The following is a 21,086-nucleotide window of genomic DNA, read 5'->3' on the forward strand; positions in this document are numbered from 1 at the left end:
TCTGCGTCTCATGACCCTTTGCTAGGGACCGATCTAGGAAAAGATTTTTGAGTTGATCTTTGAATTTTGCGAAGGAGGAGATAGTTCTGATAGGGGAGGGATAGCGTTCCAGTTTTTGGGCGCGTTTCCCGCGAAGGATCGGGCTGCGTTTTTTTTTTTTTGCCTGCTTTCAGCAGGATGGATAGTAGTGTGTTTGAGCTCCGAAGGGTCTTGGTTTGTCCAGTTTTTTTTAGTTTAGAGGCCAATTATTCAGGTTTGCCTGTGTGAAGGGCTTTGTGGGTTAGGCAGGCTGTTCTGAAACTGGCACACATTTCAACTGGGACCCATTTTAGTTCTCTGAGTACGGGTGAGATATGGTCAAATTTCTTCACTCCTGTGACCATTCTAGCTGCTGCGTTTAGTGTTGTTTTAAGGGGGGCCAGGTCTGCCTTTGATGAGCCTGAGAGGGCTTTAAATTCAGGAAGGCACTCTTGGCGGAGATCTTAATGTGTTTGGTCATATTAAGTTTCGAGTCCAAAGTGATCTAGAGTTCCTTGGCTGTCAACTGATCTTAGACACACATATTTAGTAAACCTTCACATTCGTTTTGTCCTGTTCCTGTCCCATGTGGTATGTCCATTCGGACTTGTTGGTTACCATTTTTATGGTGAAAAGAGTGAGAGTGTACATGGTAGAACTTTTGCAATTCTCCTCTAATTCTGGATTTTGTCTTCAAATAAATGTGAGCTAATCCTGTTTCTTTTCCATCATTTGACATTTCCTTGGTGGTCTGGATATGGCAAATTGATGAAATCCTTTCAAGCGTCAAACCTTCCTGCATTACCCAGGATCTCTAATTTTCAAAAATGCCAGGGTGAATATTCTAGATGTTTGCAAGCCCCAAACCCTAATAATAAACCAGCTCCACCCTGACTTCCATGGGTCTAAAATTTCAATAAAGCCCTGGTTATCAGCTGGCCCTGGGCCCAAATGCTGCTGTAATCCCCTTTATGAAGTATTAAGACTTGGAACCCACAGAGCTCATAGAGTAGCAAAGAACCCAAGTTCCTTAACAGGAAGCAGCTATTAAGTACATTGTGAATATCACACCAGCAAATGCCATGCTCCTTCGAGGACAGGTATGACAAGGCATGTTAAGAGCGTACGATAGGCCATGGGAAAGGGGCAAAACAGTGCAGCCTGGTGACATTTTCGTGAGATATTGCTGTGCCATCTTCTCTTTGGCACCAACCCTGACACATGAACATGACATTAAGTGGTAAATAAACATTTCATTTGAGGATCAAGGCAAGAATCAATGTTGTGACTAGTCGTGGAGAATCAGACTTCACTGCTTAATGTGTGTTGAAGTCTGACAATTTGGAAATGTTTTAGGTATGGTCTGCAGAAGAAACACACAGATGCATCCTCATTGTGGTGAGCAGGGTTGTGCAGAACCGACACAAGTTGACTCATTCTTACTAGTATATTTGTCAGATTTTTACCCTGTATGCATCAATCAGCCCCCTCTTCTGGGACTTACGTTTTCATCATGTAAATTGTTATTTGCACGTCTGTCACCATTCCAGAACCGGACCTAGGACACCCATTGACAGTTTCCTCTGGTTAACACTCAAAACCAAACAATAGTGAATGTGACATTGTGTGAATGCAGGGTGATAGAACATTTGCTGATGGCAGTGGATTCTGGCTTTTATTGTTGTGCGCTTATAAAGAAATAGTGCTAGTCTCCAGTATTTAAAAATTCCATGGTTTTATAGGAAAGGAGAGGTGGTGCAAAGCATGCGAGTCAAATCTCCTTAGCTCCACCTGCATCTTTCCTTTTAAAACGTGTGGGGTTTCTTGTATTTCCTGACTGGTGGTAAAAGAATGGAAAAAAACTCCAGACTTACCACTTATCACATCTCAATGACAAAGGGTGCTTTCAACACATGAGTGCAGTTTTCGTCTCTATTTCTCTCCGCTGAGGTATGGGGACCCAAACATGGGCTCTAGTTTTGCCAGAGTGACATTTAAGATATATTTGGTAGGTGGCTACAAAGGAGTAAGGCACTAAGCCAGGTGGATGGTGCCTGTAAATTCCCCAGTTCTAGAAAATACATTATTTTTTCCAGTTATGAGGGTCTCCTCTCCCATAAGCTGCAGTTTTGGAGTTGAGTTCTTTGATCCACTCCCACAGGTTTTCCTCTTAACAAAAACATGATCTCTGGAGACCGGGGTGCATTTCAGGACCACTGAGAGAGACAGATGGGGAAAGGGAAAGTTGTGTCTTGTACCAAGATACCTGGCTTACCACTTCATTCCTAGTTTTTTATCTTGGCAATAATGATTTCTGGTGTCCAGGGTCCATTTCATGTTTCCCAGGTGGGAAAATCAGAGGTAACACCCTCATCTGTTTCCAGAGGAGGCTGATGTTCAGATGGTGGGTGGCTGCCAGAGAGAGGCACAGCATGTGCCAGGAAGCCTGGCAACCATTCAGTTTATATATTTTGTTTCACATAAAATACACCTTGGTACCTAGGGTGCATTTTCCATTCCAGGTCCTCTGAAGGGGACAGATCTAGAAGTAACACCACTGAACTGTTCTTCCGGGGCAATCTAATTGCAGATGGAAGTTAATAGCCAGGGAAAGAGATGGGTCTTGGACCAGAAAGACTGGCTTCTCGCTCCCTTTCTACCTTTGCTCTTGACAAAACGTTTAACCTGGTGTCAATGGGCATGCTATGTCTCCAGACGAGGCTTATCAGGCGGTAGCACTCCGATCTTCTCCAGGAGAGCAACACAAGTGAAGTTGAGGTGCGGAGCTCGAAAGCCTTCCTTATCACATGAGCAAACGTTTCATGGCATGTAATGTTCTTCTAGCTGTTGCATGTGGTGGAACAGTGGATAGTGCTACCTGTTTCTACCCCACTCCCTGCAAGCTAAAAGGTTGGTTTGTGAGAGGAGCCCAGCCTCGCCATGTGGGTCGTTTTCCAAGCCCTGGATTTGGATTCCGACATTGCACTCTAGACATTTTCCATACCAACTCACAATCACACTCAAGGAATGGCTTGGGGGGGCAGATTCTTTTCGAGGCCATTTTAGAAAAAAAAAACCCTCGGTGTTTTTACAGCTGACTTACGCAAATATTTGGGTTAAAAGCAATGGCTTTTACAGGCAGTTCTTGAAATAACAGACATTGCAACAAGTGCCATCTAATTGACGAAATTAGAAGAACTGCCTATTGATTAGCACACGTTCTGGGAACGCAAGTGCTTTGTCCCAACACTTCAGATTAACGCTTTCAGAAAAGACACCTGTTTTGTTCTGAAATATTAGACTTACATGTTATCAATTTTAAAAATACCCCCCTCCCAAATGCCATCTTCTCATTCATTACATTTGACCCTAAATACCGGCTTGTGAGTTTAATCAACTACTCACATATACTGCTATCCTATGTAAACAAAATCTGTCTCTCAGGCCCATGTGTCATAATCGCATGGAAAACAGGCCCACCCAGCCGCTAAATGTCAGGGGTGCCCTCCTTATACCAGGATGCGCAGTATAAGCAATGGTTTCCAATAATATGGTCAATGACTTGTTCATCCAATAATAAATATGATTTGAGCACCTAAGAATGTTGTCCTGGCCTGTTGGTTCTTTTCCTAGGTGTGATTAGCTGGCTTGTCTTTATGTGTACATTTGAACAGAAGGTGGTGCTGTTTTATCACGATGGACTTGACCAACAAATGTAAGAGAGAGGTTCTCCAAGGAGGTTGCTGGGACACCCCTTTCTTTCAAGGTTTGGTTGTCACATTCCTGATTTATTGGCTTCTGTTTATATTGTAGCCCTCAGTACTCCCCATCCTCTGACTGCACATAGGTGGTGACCACTGACAGTAAGTGGCGCTACTTTGTACAGGAGTAGGCTGACCTCTTTATTTGAAGTGCTAGTTGGCTAAATGCATGCTAGACTCCAACACTTGTACTCAATGCCAACTATTGACATAATTTATTAACATAATGTATTAAACATAATTTATGACAGTAAATCCTATGTAAAACTGTACTCACACGGTCACCTGAATCATGTTGCATATGGATCCTGAACAGAGTGGATGTAAAGACTCATGTATGTTAGGAAGAGTGCATCACTTGCGGCTGTAATGCATACATATCTGACACTGAGGGGCAATCCATATAGTTCCATCACATTCAAAAGTGTATCATCACTCAGGGGAGCAGACACCCTCCTCGCCCACCAGGCTGTAATAGCCCTTAAGTCCCTTGGGAAAGGTACAACTACGTCTGGGTGTTTTGACCACCTCCCCCCAAAGCCGCCTATTCCAACAAGCATTGGCATTGCCAATAGGTCTCGCTTGTGGGACCTTAGAAGTATTTAGTTTTGCAGCACAATATCCTTGTTGCACAATCGGATATTGTGCTGCAAAACTAAATACTTATAAGGTCCCACAAGCGAGACCTATTGGCAATGCCAATGCTTGTTGCTGCATTCTGTTAAGATCAGTTCCGTGTACGTGGGATGAAGTTAGAGCTGTGTTGACACGAGAAGAAACAGGATGAATCATGATTGGAGAATTTCTTTAATTTGATGAACGGAAATGTCATTTATCTCCCTGGAAGTATCGTGTTAAAGAGGCTTTATTTAAAACTCCACAGTAAAGTCATCCAGTAGATTTCACCGAAGGAAAAATGTTTCAACTAATAATAAAAATAGAATTGTCTTTTACCATTTCTGAATAATCTTTCACAAACATATACTTCTGTTCATTATTTCATTATTACCGGATGTTACTTTTGCTAAAAAAAAAAGTGAAAAATATGAAAAACAAGTTTGCTACTGCTGGCTTACAACTCTCATTTGAGCATTTACACAAATACGAATGCCCAAACCGCACTTAAGAAAATGAATGGCAGATGCTGAAGGCATCATTTAAAAAGCTGAAGGAGGAGGGGGTGCGAGGGATGAGGGAACACGGCCTGGGGGAAGCTGGCTGGGGATGGGGAGGAGAAATGCATGGAAGGCTGTGTGCGGTGTAATTAGGGGAGGAGAAGCCGAGAAGCCGCAGAGCGCACGCTGGGCAAAGCCCTTTGATGTGCTGTGCGGCAAATGGAGGGAGGCTGATGCGCGTTCATGTTTGAACACGTGGTTCACGTGAACTTCATGAAAACCGCCAGCAAAAAGCTGGTGGTTTCACAAAGATTTTGGCCACTTGAATTCTCGCTCCGCTCGATGCGCATGCGCGCATCGATAGGTCGCGAGACCTAAAAACCAAGGCTGACCTAGAACACCAGGAAATCTTCCATCCATCTATCGAGTATCAAGATTGCGAATTATTGAACAATACTGGATACTAAACAGGGAAGGCTACCTGAAATTGCTTTCGTGGCAAACCACGCTTCTCCTCAGCTAGCAAGTCCGAGAATTACAGGTGTTCACCGTAAAGGAGCTGTACCTTTCATTCACCAAAGACAAGATGATTTCACGAACTGACCCAATAATTGAAAGATCGAATGCTAGAGAAGAAATTAGTCAAGGGAGCATTTACCCTCCTAAGTGGATCCAAGGGAATCGATTCACCTCTTCCCATGTAAAGTGACTCTGTTTGTGGGGCATGCATGGCATGTATATTGTGTGTATGTGTTTGTTACAGAAAGGTAAGAATGATTGCTAAGTGCATTTGAGATGGACGGTGTTGCGGCTCGGAGTAATTACCAGTGGATGCGGTGAATTCAAGCTAACCACCATCACGTCTTTCTTTCTGTCACAGCTGTGAAAGCGCGCCTCCCTGCAGGTTTGTCTTTTTTGTAGACTAGACCGCCAGCCTGCTCCTTCCATGTGACCTCTTCCTGAACTGGTCCGTCTCCCTTTCTTTAAGAGTAATATTTCTACACCTAGAGAGAAACCCACCCTTCCCTTATCTTCCTGCGTTCCTTGTAATCAAATAGAAGAGCAGTGGTGGCCATTTGCTGGTGTTTGTCTGAGGGCAATCCACATCCACGCCTTGACTAGTTGTCTTTAGGATTCCAGTGCCTGACCCTTGCTGTCCAACAGCGTCCTGATGCCTCCAAACCCCCTTCGTGGGCTTAGGTGCATTTGGCAGGAGCCAATTGTTCTAATTCCCAAAACATTTAAATTGTCTCTCTAACCTAAAAATTCCGCCCTGCATTCCAGTTCTCAGTGGGAACTGGTGAAGGCTTAGATTTCAGTGACTGCTTCCGTTCCAGTCGGAGCACAAATCTTCCAGAAATACAGACCCTGAAGATATGCAACACATGGTACTTACAACTAGGTACTGATCTGCAACCCTTGCAACAGCTAAAAACTCGTTGGATTTTAGCTGTTTTTTTTAGATAGTTGACCCATGTCCTACTCTCACAACATTAACCATATCTTTTGTCCCCATTGGCACACCAGGACTCTGAAATATCCACAAAAGACACCAGGGACTGCAGTGCTTTGGACCCTTGTCTGGGTGCTGGGTCCTTGAGTTCTGGAACATTTTACTTTTTGTTTGTGACTTGAAACCCTGTAGCTGAGGGTTCGGCTCAAGGTCTGACCCTGTCCTACAGCCAGAGCCAATTAAAGACAGTGCTACTGCTAAATATCAGGCTGCTGAATACAAGGCCTGCCTGACCTTGATTCCATTGTGGAAATCTTTCATCCCTACGCTTTGTGTCTTTAACTCTCTCTTGCAAGGCAAGACATATCCTGTCTGTCTCTTTCTCCCTTTTCTGGCTTTCTGGCTCTTGATCGGGTCAAAGTCTTATGTTGAAAAATAAGACCTGTTCTCCAAAAACGAATCCTGGTGCCCATTGCTTACACACACTGGCACAAATTAAGGACTGGTAACTAGTCGCCCTATCTAATGAGCTGACCTCAGTCACTCATACTGATATCCTCAGTATTGTTGTCACTACTGCTTGCAAGTGTCCATCTTTAGTTTGTGGGACATAAATTGTGTGTGTTATGTGCAGTGTCCCTTTATTATTGTTACTACCAACCAACAATTAGTGACCTCACAAAAGACATACTATGACGCGAAGTAGCATCATATGCAGCCTCCAGACTTTATTCTTTTCATTTGCTTGGAAGTCAGGCAGGGGTGCCGGCACGGTAGCTGGGGAGGACAGAGTCGGTTCCGGGGGTATTTTTTTATTGATCTACTAGAATTGTTGCGGGTTTTCGTTCTGAGTGACTAGGTCTTCTTTGTCGTTATATCACACCATGACTGTATATGTAGCTAAAATAATTAGATGGTATGGTAACCTTTGAACTTTAGCAGAACACGTTTGTAGAACTAAGTGGTATCGATCTTAATCAGGCTATTCTTTTTTAGCATTATAAACATACTGCTTGATCTCTTAGCAGTTTGCATCGATGCTTTAATGTGAGCCGGGGTTCATTTGCTCCACCCACAGAGGCAGCAGTTCAGAAAACGGATTCAGTTTCTCAAGGGCAGGATAACTGAATACAATTAGGGCTTTGATGGGTCTGGCCGGGAGCGCTTGTGGGACATTGGCAAGTGCCTTGTCTGGAATTGCTGTGATAATGTGACTGGGGCTGAGCCTGTCGTGGCCCTCTAGGACTACGGGTGTTGCAGGATCTTTCTGGCTGCTGTAAACAGTTACGCTCATCCCTAGTGCAGTGTTCAGGTGCCACGATGCGGGTAAAAGTGCTTTCCGATCTCGTGATGTTTGGTTACATAGCCTAGTAATCTGTGCGCCTTTGTCAGTCGCAGGCAGCATGGTTCCCATCACATGATTCTGTGTTAAATCCACAGAGTGCCTTAATCCGCAGGCGCGCTCAGCAGCACTTGTGTGCCGTGGGAGCAGTTCATTAGAGCTGCAGGACGCTGACTGCTCCGGGAGCACTCGAAGGCCTGCAGGCTCCCCAGACTGTGCTCTCACCTCCTTCAGTCTTAGGGCTCCCCACCACTCTAGATACCTCAGAGTTTCTATGCGCTGCCCTGACTCTGCGCTCCCATGACAGCTTTCCCTTGATTTTAGGTGCCCCTGCAAGATCCTCTGTATCCCTCACCCCCTTTTGCTCACTTTTTGTGCTCCCCCTTGACCTGCACAATTTATCCCCAGACGCTGGGTGCTCCCCATCCCCGGCTCCCTGGACTTTCACCTCCTAGGAACTAATTTTTTTTCCCAGGACTTCGGGTACTGGGCCTCTACCTCACACCTTCTCGCGTGCTACCTGCTGCACATTGAGCCATGCAGAGCCTCAGCGCCTGGGAAGCAGAGAACGACGAGCCATCCCTGGCCCTGCATGGCTGGGAGGGAGTGCCTCGAGTCCGTTCAGACAGCCTCAGCAGCGCCGGCTCTACTGGCCGCTTCCAGCTCCGCCAGCGGGTGGCCGAGCTCATGGCCTGTGTTGAAGACATTAGCTCTGATGAAGAGGTGGAGGAAGAAGTGTCGCGCACACTGGATGAAGCTCTGCTCATACTGGAGAAGAAGCTGCCACCCAAACCCAAGGACTTCAGGTTTTGTATCTTGCACTGATCCTTAAAGGTTTGGACCATGTGTCTAATACCAAGTTTTGGAAGCTTGGGCATCTGCCTGTTACCCAAGCTTTGGGAGGCTGCATTCTGTTTATAGTCAAATCTTTTACAGTTTGGTTTCTCTACCTAGTAGTTAGTCTTGGATGGTCATGCCCTCTAAGGACAAGAAGGTCTTGGGATTTTATGCTCTGCGCTTATTTCTAAGTTTTGCTGGTTCATATTCTGCACCCAACAGTAAGCAAATGTTCTGTGGTTGTCCATTCTTGTTCTATACCTGGTCCAAGCCCTTGCAATCCACATTCTGAATCTAGCACCAAGCCCTTGCAGTGCATGTTCTTGATCTAGTATCAAGATATGTGCTGTATTTAGCACTAAGCCTTGTGAGATTATGTACTGTATCTAGCAGCAAGCCGCAGGAGTTTAGGTCTGTATTTAGTCCAGTCCTTGTGAGTACACATTCTGTATGTAGTGCTGAGCCAAAGAGGTTAGCAATCTGCAAATAGCCAGAGGCTTGTTACTACTTATTCTGTGATTGATTTGTATGTTTTTGTTCTTTTCCTAGTACAAAGTTTTTGAGTTCTGCTTCTGAGTCCAGTCTGTGGCTTGAGCGTTCCTAATTTGTATGTAGTGTCAGGTTGAGAGGTTAAATTCGGTATTTTCCACCAATTTGTTGGTTGTGATGCTTAGGCTCATGTGTTTCATATAAGATCCAGCAGTCTGCCAGCCTCACCCACAGAATAGTCTAACAATGTCTAAAACCTTGGGTCTCTTGCACCCTCCCCAAGTCTCAATTCTCAATTCTCAGATACGTTTAGAAGTACCTTTTCACCGGCTCTGCCCCTTCCTAAATGCTCCCCTTCATTCTTCCTTCTTTACATCAGAATATTGTGGGCGCGCTGACCGATGGCATGTTTGGTTGTGGTCTGCCAGGCACACAGGCTGCAGTGGGTGGAGGGTTCTGTGACAGTCAGAGTTAAGTGGTTCTGTATTTGACTGACTCACGTAGCCAACTAGAGCTGATCTCGTCATGGCTTGCCTTACCCCCTTCAACAAAAGTAGAAGTTTACATTATCATCCATTCATCCTTACAATCTGAATAGACTGCACAACAATTAATGTCCTTAAACGGATTTTTATATGTAGCAAAGTCTAAGCCTTGAGGAAGCATTGTGTAACACTGACTATCACAAAGCACGTGCTAGCCACTTCTTTATTCATTTGTTGATTGTTTAAAAAAAAAATCCCACCTTCTACTTTGCGAATTTTGACGCTAGCAGTTGAGCATTTTAAAAAATATATTTTACGGAAATTGATAAAATAAAGGACTGCTGAGTAAATCTCACAGTTCAAGTTTGTTAAGTAATTTCAAAGACCTCATCCTGTATTTTGTTGTCGAGCTGCATTTTCCATTGAAAATAATTTTTGGGATTTATTTCTAATCTATTGACCCCATTTGGACGGACCTGCACCACACTTGGCACTCGATCATTGTAGTTAGCTAAGGTTATTCACGGCAAATTGTGTGCGGTTCCATGCAAAACATAGTAAAAGGAGAAGAGAATAAAAATGTGTTTTTCAATTTTAACTCCCAAAAGAAAATTTGTTTTCACCTACAGCCAAATCACAGAACACATTTACACTAAACTTATCGTATAAGCAGAACATTATTCAGAAAGTGTGTCTTTGTTGGTTTGATGTAAATTTGTCCAGTAGTGGTTGAGATATTAGCATTAAATAAAAAAAAGGTGCCTGGTGAGCTTTAAAGGGTTATTTTTTTGTATATCTTGGTCGTTTTAGTTCGCAGCCGGTCTGCATATCCAAATTTGAAAAAAGAGGAGTCCTATTAGGTGAGGGAGCTTTGTTTTCTGTTGACCTTATCAGGTCCAAAGACCCACAATCTTTGAAGACCCGAACTTTCTGATTGTCTAGCTGCAAGACAACATTTTGTCTGTGGATGCCATTTCAGAATACAGTCATGGCGCCTGCATTAAGAACAAGGTTTAGAAAGCCACATAAGTTGGCAAGGCTAGCGCACCCTGTTTGCCAGGTCACCCCAGACGACAATAGTTAAAAATAAAAGTAAGCCTGTATCGCAGCGCTTGCGTCCACGTGAATGGATTGTGGACCTCGACAGGCACAGGTCTACTAAGTCAGGACCCTTCATCTACAGCCTCCCCACTGAGGCAGTAGACTATAAGTATCATCTTGAAAGTACAGAGTCCTGGTTCTACTGAGTCTGTGGCCTCAAGAAGTAGCCTGCAGGCCATGCACACGTTTGGGGTCTTTATACAATTAACAAAATGTAATTTTCCCTATATTTAAATGGCCTCCTAGTTGTACCCTGCCATAATTTAAAATCTTAAAAGGGGTCATTGACATGAAACACAACCCGGACCTCGTGCTCCCCGGGCTGAACTTCATGCATTGTCTGTGGTTGGTCATCATCGGACTATTTTGTATTTCAAAGGGCATCCTGAGCTTCTCATAGGCTGAGAGCTCAGGTATCCTTACACCACAGCAACACATGCATTTCCCTTGTCAGCAAGAGGCCATCTGCCATTTTGTAAGGAGCAAGAGAACTGTTAAAGGGTTGCTGCAACTTGCAGCTTCCAGAAAGGCACAATCTGGAGGGGGAGACGTTAAAGAGGACCATCTACTACTGCAAAGCTGCAGGTAGATGTGCAGTGTCATCGTTAGACTACAGAGGAAGAGAAAGTATGCAAAGACCTTGACATCTAGGAGGTCTTCCATTTTCTAGAAAAGAGAAAACTTAATGCATGCCACGTTTTGTGGAAAATCTGACCAAGAACACAGCAGAGGAACATCAGATCACAACGATATGGTGATACATAACATTTTAACATGACATAGTAAGGGTGGCAAAAGGAGAGTGTACATGCTGAGGCACAGGAGTCTGAACAATTGTTCAGTTTTCTTGGAGAGGTTATGAAGACAGAATAGGAGGAGATACTTACGCGTTTGGGCTATTGACAACACCAATCAACGAAAGAGGTTGCTGCTTATTATGTCTTAGGCCCTGTACCACTCTCCATGGTGGGTTGAGTGCAAAGCCTTGCAGCCAGTGCATGAAGTGGGTTGAAAAGTAGTGCGGCAGTATTATCAATTCAGGTGCTGCGATTTAAACCGAACTCTTCGTCCTGGATCTTTACAAAGTGTCTAGTGCGGGTGGCTGCCTTCCTTCAAATTATATCTATTTTTTAACAACTGTCACGTCAAGGCTCTGTCAAAGGTAGAGGCTTGTGCCCCTACCGCCGCCTATTCCAAGAACTAGGGCAGATCTAGAACACCGGGAAATCTTCCACCATTCCAATAACAAGATTGCGATTTCTTGAACAAAAAAGGATACTAAACTTGAAAGGCCACCTGAAACTGGTTTCGTGGCAAACCACGCTTCTCCTCAGCAAGCAAGTCAGATAATTACAGGTGTTCACCGTAAATGAGCTGTACCTTGCATTCACCAAAGATGAGATGATTTAATGAACTTACCCAATATTTGAAAGATCCAATGCTAGAGAAGAAATTAGTTGCTAACTGTAACTCCAGATCTCCAATGTTGGTATCTTTCATATATTCACATACGACACTTCCTCCTCCCCGGTCAGAATATTTCAAGCATGTCCCTTTAATGAAACATACTAACTCTGGAGGACTGGAGTTACAGGTTAGTTCTCATTTCTAGTCAAGGGAGTAACAGAGGTTCTTGAATTGAGATAAGGATACCTAGGTGAATTGAGCAGTGGAGTGTCTTGAATTAAAAGGAGGTCTTTTTAGTGAAAGAGAGAGAACAGTTAACCTTTCAGTGAAAGTTGGAGGAGCAATGGAGGAATGAGAATAGCGAGTTGTTAAGTGAGGAATGGTGGTGACCCTTAAACCAGAAGGGGGGTGCCAGGTGAGATTATTGCCGGAGCAGGTTCAGCGGTGTTGCATGACAGAGTGTAGTAGTCTTTTTAGCAAATGTAGGACTGGTTATATTGTAGTGAGAGTGGAACCAGTTGTGCTTGCAACGAGAGTGAGGCTTTGTGCCTCACAGTAAGAGGGAGAGTTGCGGACTCCTATGGTGAGATATCTGTAGGTGGTTCTTGTTTTACGAAGGGGAGCAGTGACCCTTCTGGCAAAAAAGAAAGCTTTGGCCCTTGTTAGGCATTGTTTGCTCTTCTAGTGGACAGCAATGGCCTTGGTGTACTGGGGGAGTGCAGCTCCTTATGTAGTGAAAGGGGGAGCATTAGATATTGTAGTGATCTGAGGAGAGATAACCCTTGTGGTAAGATGGTGAGTGGTGGCCATTGTTGTGATATGGCGAGAGCTGTTTCTGTCAGTCTGCGGAAGAGCAGAAGTCTTGAGTTGTGAAGTTGTTTTAATGTACATACCAGCCTACCTATCCGACATTCCTTATGTTCCCTGTCTGGTCTTCCTTGTATCAGAAAAACCTGCTTATGGTGGACGATACACCCTACCTTGCCTCATCTCCTGGCCCTGTCCCTTGCAATTGTCTATGACTCGAAGGACCCTGCACCCTGGCAATCCCTTTTGGGCAAGCCTGGGAAGCATGCTTTGTCTCACTATGGCATGACGCCTATTATTTTGTGTGCTGATCTTCCTGCTGTATCATGTTTTGTCCTGTTCTACCCTCATTGGTAGGCTGGCCTTGCTAGTGTGAGGGTCCTGTTATCACCTTGACCCACTACGGAGCTTTCATGGATTCATTGTGCTCTCTGTATTATCCTCATTACTGTTCCTCTTCTTGCAGGCTGCACGTGGTTACCTGGAATGTGGGCACTGCCGGTCCCCCTGATGATGTCTCTAGTCTGCTGCATATAGAGTCGAGCGCGGGAACTGGTGTGGACATGTACATCATTGGGTGAGTGTAAATGATTTAGTCCTTCTATGGTGAGTAGGAGTGGATTAGAACCTTCATTAGAGCATGTCACACAAATTAACATTTAAATACAATGCCTAGTAAGAGCTATCACTTCCAAGAAAAGGTCTTTATTTACTGGTAAGTTAACTAGGGCTGTTTAAATTAGGGCAAGTACAGAAAACTATAAAGTGCTAGCACCTCCAGGTCAAAGTTACAAATTCAAACATTGCATCAAAACGCTTAGTACTTCAAAAATGAATAACATTAGGCCATGTGATATGTTATCCCATGGGCCAACTTTGAAGCAGATTTGATTAGTTCTGGTCTATGGCTCGAAGATTAAAGACTAGTTCCAGCATTTTACTAAGAACTGTTTACAAACTCTCAATCAGTGTAAAACACATAGCCCCACTGAAAGATGGATTGGCTTCAGGTTATTATTATCTATCTACCACTTGCTCTAGTTTCTTTGTGCAAGGTTTGGCATATCAGTAAATTTGAGACCCTGCTGCTGAGTATCTTGCCAAAACACTCCCCAGTCTCTCAGCTCCATACAAAACAGGAACAAGAGCCCCACTCAAGTCACTGGTGAGTTTATAGGATACCTAGACCAGTATATTTTATTTAAATTCATGGTTTAATATTTAGTGGGCATTGTCCAACAGGACACCGTTCTGGAGTGATACTAGTTAAGGGTGAAACTGGTCTCAGGATTTCAAAAGGGAGACAGCGTGCAAATAGGGTACCAAACTACAGCATTATGTATCTCGCAACAGCCCCATAAGAGAGATTTTCAGTTAGCAGGGTAACCACAGGACTGGGTATCCACCGATTCCACCAATTAATGGATTTAGGGCTGGAGTACCATTTTCCAATGTAGGTATGGGGAGAGCTGGGTGGTAGCCAGATTTTCATTCTATCTATGTAAGATACAATGAAGTGCAAGGAATCTAAATGAAACTCACTTGCACTGTCACTTAAGGCAAGTTGAGGGGGGTAAGGGTGGTATTACCAGACAGGTTCGGGATGGTGCTGGATTGCTAACCTTGCCGGTTTATAACACTTTTCTGCAGTGTCTCAAGCGCTGCTCAGAAAGGTTTCTTCTGGAGTAGTTCTGTCCAGTTGGAATGCAAGGTCCTTGTGCTCCCTGGCTTTTTCTGCTTGTGATGAAGTCCACTGAGGCTTCCAGGTACCTAATCCCTATGTTGACTTCCTCATGGTCAAGGACCTGCTCTTCTTCATCTTCAAACTGATACTCAGCAACTGGGATCGCTTCATCAGTCGATGGGGGAGACAAAGGTATTCTGGACCCAGTCCAGTGCAAAATGTTTTTAAGCTAGTGCAGGCAGTCATGTCTCGAAGTTTAGGCAAATACTATTTAATTGGCCAAGAAGTACAGTATGTGGACATATTCAGGGATCGTAGGGGAAAGCAAGAGACCATCAAAAGGGGAGCTTCAATCTAATTCTGAATTACTCAAGTTTTGGAACTTTCATAAATTCACATACTTGAATCATTCCCCATATTCAGTGGCGGCTGGTGACATTTGAAAGTGGTGCGGCGTAACATTCTTGTCGTACTGCACTGCGGCGAGCGAGCACAAACACCCTGTGGGGGCGTTTGGTGGGGCTCTCCCCCCATGAAAAGTTTGAAAAAAGAGTGAACAAATGGTGCATTTTCATGCAAATTAGAGGAAGCAGGAAGGTTAATTAAGCAATTAGTGTTGGGCCTAATAAACATAGATCGGTCACTGCACCTCCCCTCCCCTCACTTCACACAGCTTTGGTCTTGTACCTTCACCCAGCTCCACAGAGACCAATGCTCACTCACAGGTGTACACACACCTCTCTACTGGGGAAAAGTTAGTCAAACGTTCAAGCTTGTACCTCTGAATTCAGGCACTAAAATCCAAGCTTAAATATTATACATAAAATTCTTCATTCCACTTTTCAAGTGTCATATTTTAAGAAATTAGAAGTCATGGCAATGACCGTAAGGTTTCTTACAATAAACGAGTAGAATTGTAGGTTTTGCATGTCTAATTTCACTTTTAATCGACAATCTTGTTCACTTTTTCAGCATGTCACAGAAAAGGGGGTGAGTGGACAATGTGCTTAAGACATCCATTTCCGCATGGCAAAAAACACAAGACAAAAAAATGCCATCAGCTGATCCTCCTACGTCCCCAGGAAACATTTAGGTAAAATTGCCTGCAACAGCCGATTCCTGCATGCCAAGAGTTAAAGCTGATTCAGAAAAGGGGGTAGTGATGAACAGAGTGTCTGAATTAAGCAGACCACTCTTACCCAGTCCAAAGATCAGGGCTTGATCCATCACCGTTATTTAGCTCACTGCCCCATCCCAGCTCAGAACCTGGCTATATGCAAATTAGTCTGTCCCTGGCCCAGTGCATCATGGGAACAGGGCAGACCAAACTACCAAGCCAATTCTTCACCAGAAAGGAGACAAGCTTCCGGGGACCGGTTCCTGCCATTTCAGGCGTCGTCGGCCCGGCTTGCTTGAATCCTGATGGAGCAGTGAGCAAGGGACTCATGTCTGAGTATACCCTTCCACGCTTATGGTGGACAAAATGATTCAGAAAAGGGGGTGGTGATGAACAGAGTGTCTGAATTAAGCAGACCACTCTTACCCAGTCCAAAGATCAGGGCTTGATCCATCACCGTTATTTAGCTCACTGCCCCATCCCAGCTCAGAACCTGGCTAAATGCAAATTAGTCTGTCCCTGGCCAAGTGCATCATGGGAACAGGGCAGACCAAACTACCAAGCCAATTCTTCACCAGAAAGGAGACAAGCTTCCGGGGACCGGTTTCTGCCATTTCAGGCGTCGTCGGCCCGGCTTGCTTGAATCCTGATGGAGCAGTGAGCAAGGGACTCATGTCTGAGTATACCCTTCCACGCTTATGGTGGGCAAAATGATTCAGAAAAGGGGGTGGTGATGAACAGAGTGTCTGAATTAAGCAGACCACTCTTACCCAGTCCAAAGATCAGGGCTTGATCCATCACCGTTATTTAGCTCACTGCCCCATCCCAGCTCAGAACCTGGCTATATGCAAATTAGTCTGTCCCTGGCCCAGTGCATCATGGGAACAGGGCAGACCAAACTACCAAGCCAATTCTTCACCAGAAAGGAGACAAGCTTCCGGGGACCGGTTTCTGCCATTTCAGGCGTCGTCGGCCCGGCTTGCTTGAATCCTGATGGAGCAGTGAGCAAGGGACTCATGTCTGAGTATACCCTTCCACGCTTATGGTGGACAAAATGATTCAGAAAAGGGGGTGGTGATGAACAGAGTGTCTGAATTAAGCAGACCACTCTTACCCAGTCCAAAGATCAGGGCTTGATCCATCACCGTTATTTAGCTCACTGCCCCATCCCAGCTCAGAACCTGGCTATATGCAAATTAGTCTGTCCCTGGCCCAGTGCATCATGGGAACAGGGCAGACCAAACTTCCAAGCCAATTCTTCACCAGAAAGGAGACAAGCTTCCGGGGACCGGTTTCTGCCATTTCAGGCGTCGTCGGCCCGGCTTGCTTGAATCCTGATGGAGCAGTGAGCAAGGGACTCATGTCTGAGTATACCCTTCCACGCTTATGGTGGGCAAAATGATTCAGAAAAGGGGGTGGTGATGAACAGAGTGTCTGAATTAAGCAGACCACTCTTACCCAGTCCAAAGATCAGGGCTTGATCCATCACCGTTATTTAGCTCACTGCCCCATCCCAGCTCAGAACCTGGCTATATGCAAATTAGTCTGTCCCTGGCCCAGTGCATCATGGGAACAGGGCAGACCAAACTACCAAGCCAATTCTTCACCAGAAAGGAGACAAGCTTCCGGGGACCGGTTTCTGCCATTTCAGGCGTCGTCGGCCCGGCTTGCTTGAATCCTGATGGAGCAGTGAGCAAGGGACTCATGTCTGAGTATACCCTTCCACGCTTATGGTGGACAAAATGATTCAGAAAAGGGGGTGGTGATGAACAGAGTGTCTGAATTAAGCAGACCACTCTTACCCAGTCCAAAGATCAGGGCTTGATCCATCACGGTTATTTATCTCACTGCCCCATCCCAGCTCAGAACCTGGCTATATGCAAATTAGTCTGTCCCTGGCCCAGTGCATCATGGGAACAGGGCAGACCAAACTACCAAGCCAATTCTTCACCAGAAAGGAGACAAGCTTCCGGGGACCGGTTTCTGCCATTTCAGGCGTCGTCGGCCCGGCTTGCTTGAATCCTGATTGAGCAGTGAGCAAGGGACTCATGTCTGAGTATACCCTTCCACGCTTATGGTGGACAAAATGATTCCATCAGGATTCAAGCAAGCCGGGCCGACGACGCCTGAAATGGCAGAAACCGGTCCCAGGAAGCTTGTTTCCTTCCCAGTACAAGAATTGGCTTGGTAGTTTGGTTTGCCCTGTTCCCATCATGCACTGGGACAGGAACAGACTAATTTGCATATAGCCAAGTTCTGAGCTGGGATGGTGCAGTGAGCTAAAAAACGGTGATGGATCAAGCCCTGATCTTTGGACTGGGTAAGAGTGGTCTGCTTAATTCAGGCACTCTGTTCATCACCACCCCCTTTTCTGAATCAAGAGTTAAAGCTGGCCTTGCACCGACTGAAATCTCAAGTTCTGTGATTTAGAAAGATGTTGGCAATGAGGATTCAGTTATAATAGTCACATTCCAGGCTCCAAAGGTGCCAAATTGTATGAACTATAATGTACCTGGTCCAGTGGCTGATACAATCAATCAATGAATCAATCAATAAACTTTATTCGGTTTTTGTTTACAAAACCATAAAAGTTACACAAATACAATACATACAAACAAAGAATTGTTAACATAATTTAAAAAACAAACTCCGTTACCACACAATAGATCATCTGAAAACATGTCTAAATGAGTAGACTCTGCATGTCCATAAAGTGCCTAGATTTAATAGATGCTTTTAAAAACGCTACTATAAAAATTAGATACAATCATCCTTCAACAATTGAAGATACATCAGTGCTGGTCTTACTTGAGTAAAATTCAATTTCTTTAAAATAGGAGCTAAAACGTTCCTCCTGGGGACTTCATACAATTTACAAAAAAACATGAAGTGCAGCAAATCCTGAGTAGACATTCTGTCGCAGCCACCAGAAGCTAGCCCTTGGCCTCTGGAAGCCCCCTTGGGTCTTGCTAGCAGGAGATGGAAGAGATTTATCCGGAACCTGGTTAAAAGACATGTTTCATGTGTTGTCAAGGACCCAATAAGAAATGGTTCTGACAGTGGCGTCGATTAAAGCAATAAGTATGCCCGAATACTCGTTTCCGTGCCTCTTCTGCATCCCGATCTGCTTACCTTCAGCTCAGAAAGGCTATCTTGGTTAATTCCACATCCTTTCTTACAATAGCATCTGGCTTAAAGAATAAAACGCCCCACCCAATCCATTCAAACCCTCTTTTAATATAATTAAGCCAGGGCATACTAGCCACATTATCTAAGGACAGGCATTCTCTTAAGATCAAATGAGTGATACAGTCCGATTTTTTTGCTTGGATAATCAGCCTTTGTCTAAATATTCACCCAAATAAGTGCAGGCCGGAATTCACCTCCAGGCATGTCATGTGAGCTTATTACCCTGCATCCCGCAGTAGCAGAGCTTACATACACAAGAGGAGGATTATTTTCCTACTTGCTGCTACCGTAACACATAATCACTCTTTCTTCCCCCTCCATCCCCAGACCGCCACTCAACGCAATTCTTTTTCTTGCAATTGCGGTTGCCTTTTTCTGTCTCCGGCTGAGGAGCAGTCTGTGCCACACCTGTTCCTGCCTTGCATGCCCGGCAGATTGCATTTCTTTCCACCTCATTATTTTTGCACAGCTACAAAACACTGAATGCCAAAGCGCAAATACCATCTGAGCCGCAAATCCCTATTCCTAAAAAACAGCACGCACAACACTCGCATCGACTTTCAAAAAAAGTGAAGTGGCGTCTTCATGTAGGAGAACCTGGAACTGAAAGACCATCACTGGACTGTTTCAACCATATGTAAAAGCACACATCAGCTACGGTCAAGAGGCATTATTGTTCCCTGATGAAGGGCATGGTATATGCCCGAAATGCATTGGACATGCATTTAAAATGATAATGCCTTATTTGTGGATTATTGAATGAACTTAATGAATATCATGGAAAAGTATTACAAACAATGAACATTAAAAATCTATACAAAACATTGTAAAAACCGTGTGGGAATCCTCTTGTCAACAGAGAGGAGAATTTGGTGTTCCTACAGGGATGGTTCCAGTGACTCACTGGAATCACGTATATGACTAAGGCAGTGTGTAACCTGGCATTAAAGTATGAAAAAATAGCACTAGATTATTTGGCTTCTGAAATCCTGATATCTGACAGTATTACATGTCACAATTCTAATTACATTTGGTGTCCCATCGGACGAGCTCGTTGACATCTGATGAGTTAAGCGACTTCGGAACATCTGATACTACCCAGGCCCGCAGATTCACGTCCAGTTCTGAGCATTCATGTTGACAATCTGCGCGTTGCTTAGGGATTTCAGGGGTGCTGACTGCGAAGATGGACGTAAGATATCGCCAACTCTCTGCGTCTGCCTGCCACACTTTCTTAGTGGCATAAGGTGTGCGCGGTGGTGGTGTGCTGTTTGCTGAAGAAACATGTTTTTTAATGTAACACTCAAATAGTGCCTCAAAGCGGCCTCCAAGCACTGTAATTTTGCAAGTCTGCCACCTTAGGAACGGTCTTCATTTGCCCCAGGTGGAAGGATAAACAGCAGAGTCACGTTGAGATTCGATCCCGTGCAGTTCATACGCACCTATCTCGGCTGCTTACGCTAAAATTCTGCAACTGTTTTAAAAGCCAATGACGCAGAAGTGTAGAGAAACAATATCCGTATTTATAAAGTGCGCAAGGAGAAACTATAGCCGCGGTGCATATCGATACATAAGCAGAGTTGAGGATGTACTTGACCGTGAAGCAGCCAAGGAAGGTGTAGGCATTGTATTAGTGGGATCTGAACCACAAACTTAGGATGTCTAGCGTGTATTTCACACCATAAGGCTTCTTGTTATTCAAAAGCACTTCATGAGAGCGCGGCTAAGATGCATGTCCTTAAAAAGGCATTTTCATCCGGGAGCAGGTCCCGCTGCTCTCTGCCCCTTCCTTCGCTGTAAAGACGATGAAAATGACACCTTGGCCCTGCGCGTGGGGGGAATAAAAAATAAAAAGTTACCTACCTTACCGCCAGTACCGTCCCGCGTGTTCGGAATCCTGGAGGAACAGGAAGCAGCCAGCAGGCAGCCTCCCTCCCCTACCCTAGGCTAAGCCAATCACAACGCTGCAAGTCAGCGTTATGATTGGTGAGGCGCAGCGGAGAGTGCCCCAGCCAGGCCATTTTCTCTATGTAGGCTGCATCATAGGGAGAGTGTGCATGACTGGGTTGGTCGACCACAGTCAATACCCACAACAGTGGGCAAAGCCACTCCCCCCCTGCCCTCGAGCAGGACCGCCTACCCTCCCGCCCACAACCAGGCACTCCAGACACTTCTGCTTTCTCGCAGTGCGAGAAGCAGAAACATAAATTGGTAGTTTTACCATTTTATGTTTCTGCCTTCTCGCACTGCGAGAAAGCAGTGGGGCGATGCCCCCACTCCC

At 44.9% G+C, this 21,086-nt stretch overlaps 1 protein-coding gene across 2 annotated transcripts in view; it reads left to right on the forward strand.

The window, feature by feature from the left end:
- INPP5K (inositol polyphosphate-5-phosphatase K) overlaps positions 1-21,086 on the forward strand; it is a 408,122-nt gene that overhangs the window by 103,448 nt on the left and 283,588 nt on the right. For both annotated transcript variants that reach the window (XM_078680171.1, XM_078680170.1), the window contains exon 3: positions 13,282-13,392. In XM_078680171.1, the coding sequence (XP_078536297.1) occupies positions 13,282-13,392 (111 nt within the window). The remainder of the gene's footprint in view (positions 1-13,281; positions 13,393-21,086) is intronic.

This window comes from Lissotriton helveticus, chromosome 3_1 (assembly GCF_964261635.1).
Source record: "Lissotriton helveticus chromosome 3_1, aLisHel1.1, whole genome shotgun sequence".
NCBI classification, from domain to species: domain Eukaryota; kingdom Metazoa; phylum Chordata; class Amphibia; order Caudata; family Salamandridae; genus Lissotriton; species Lissotriton helveticus.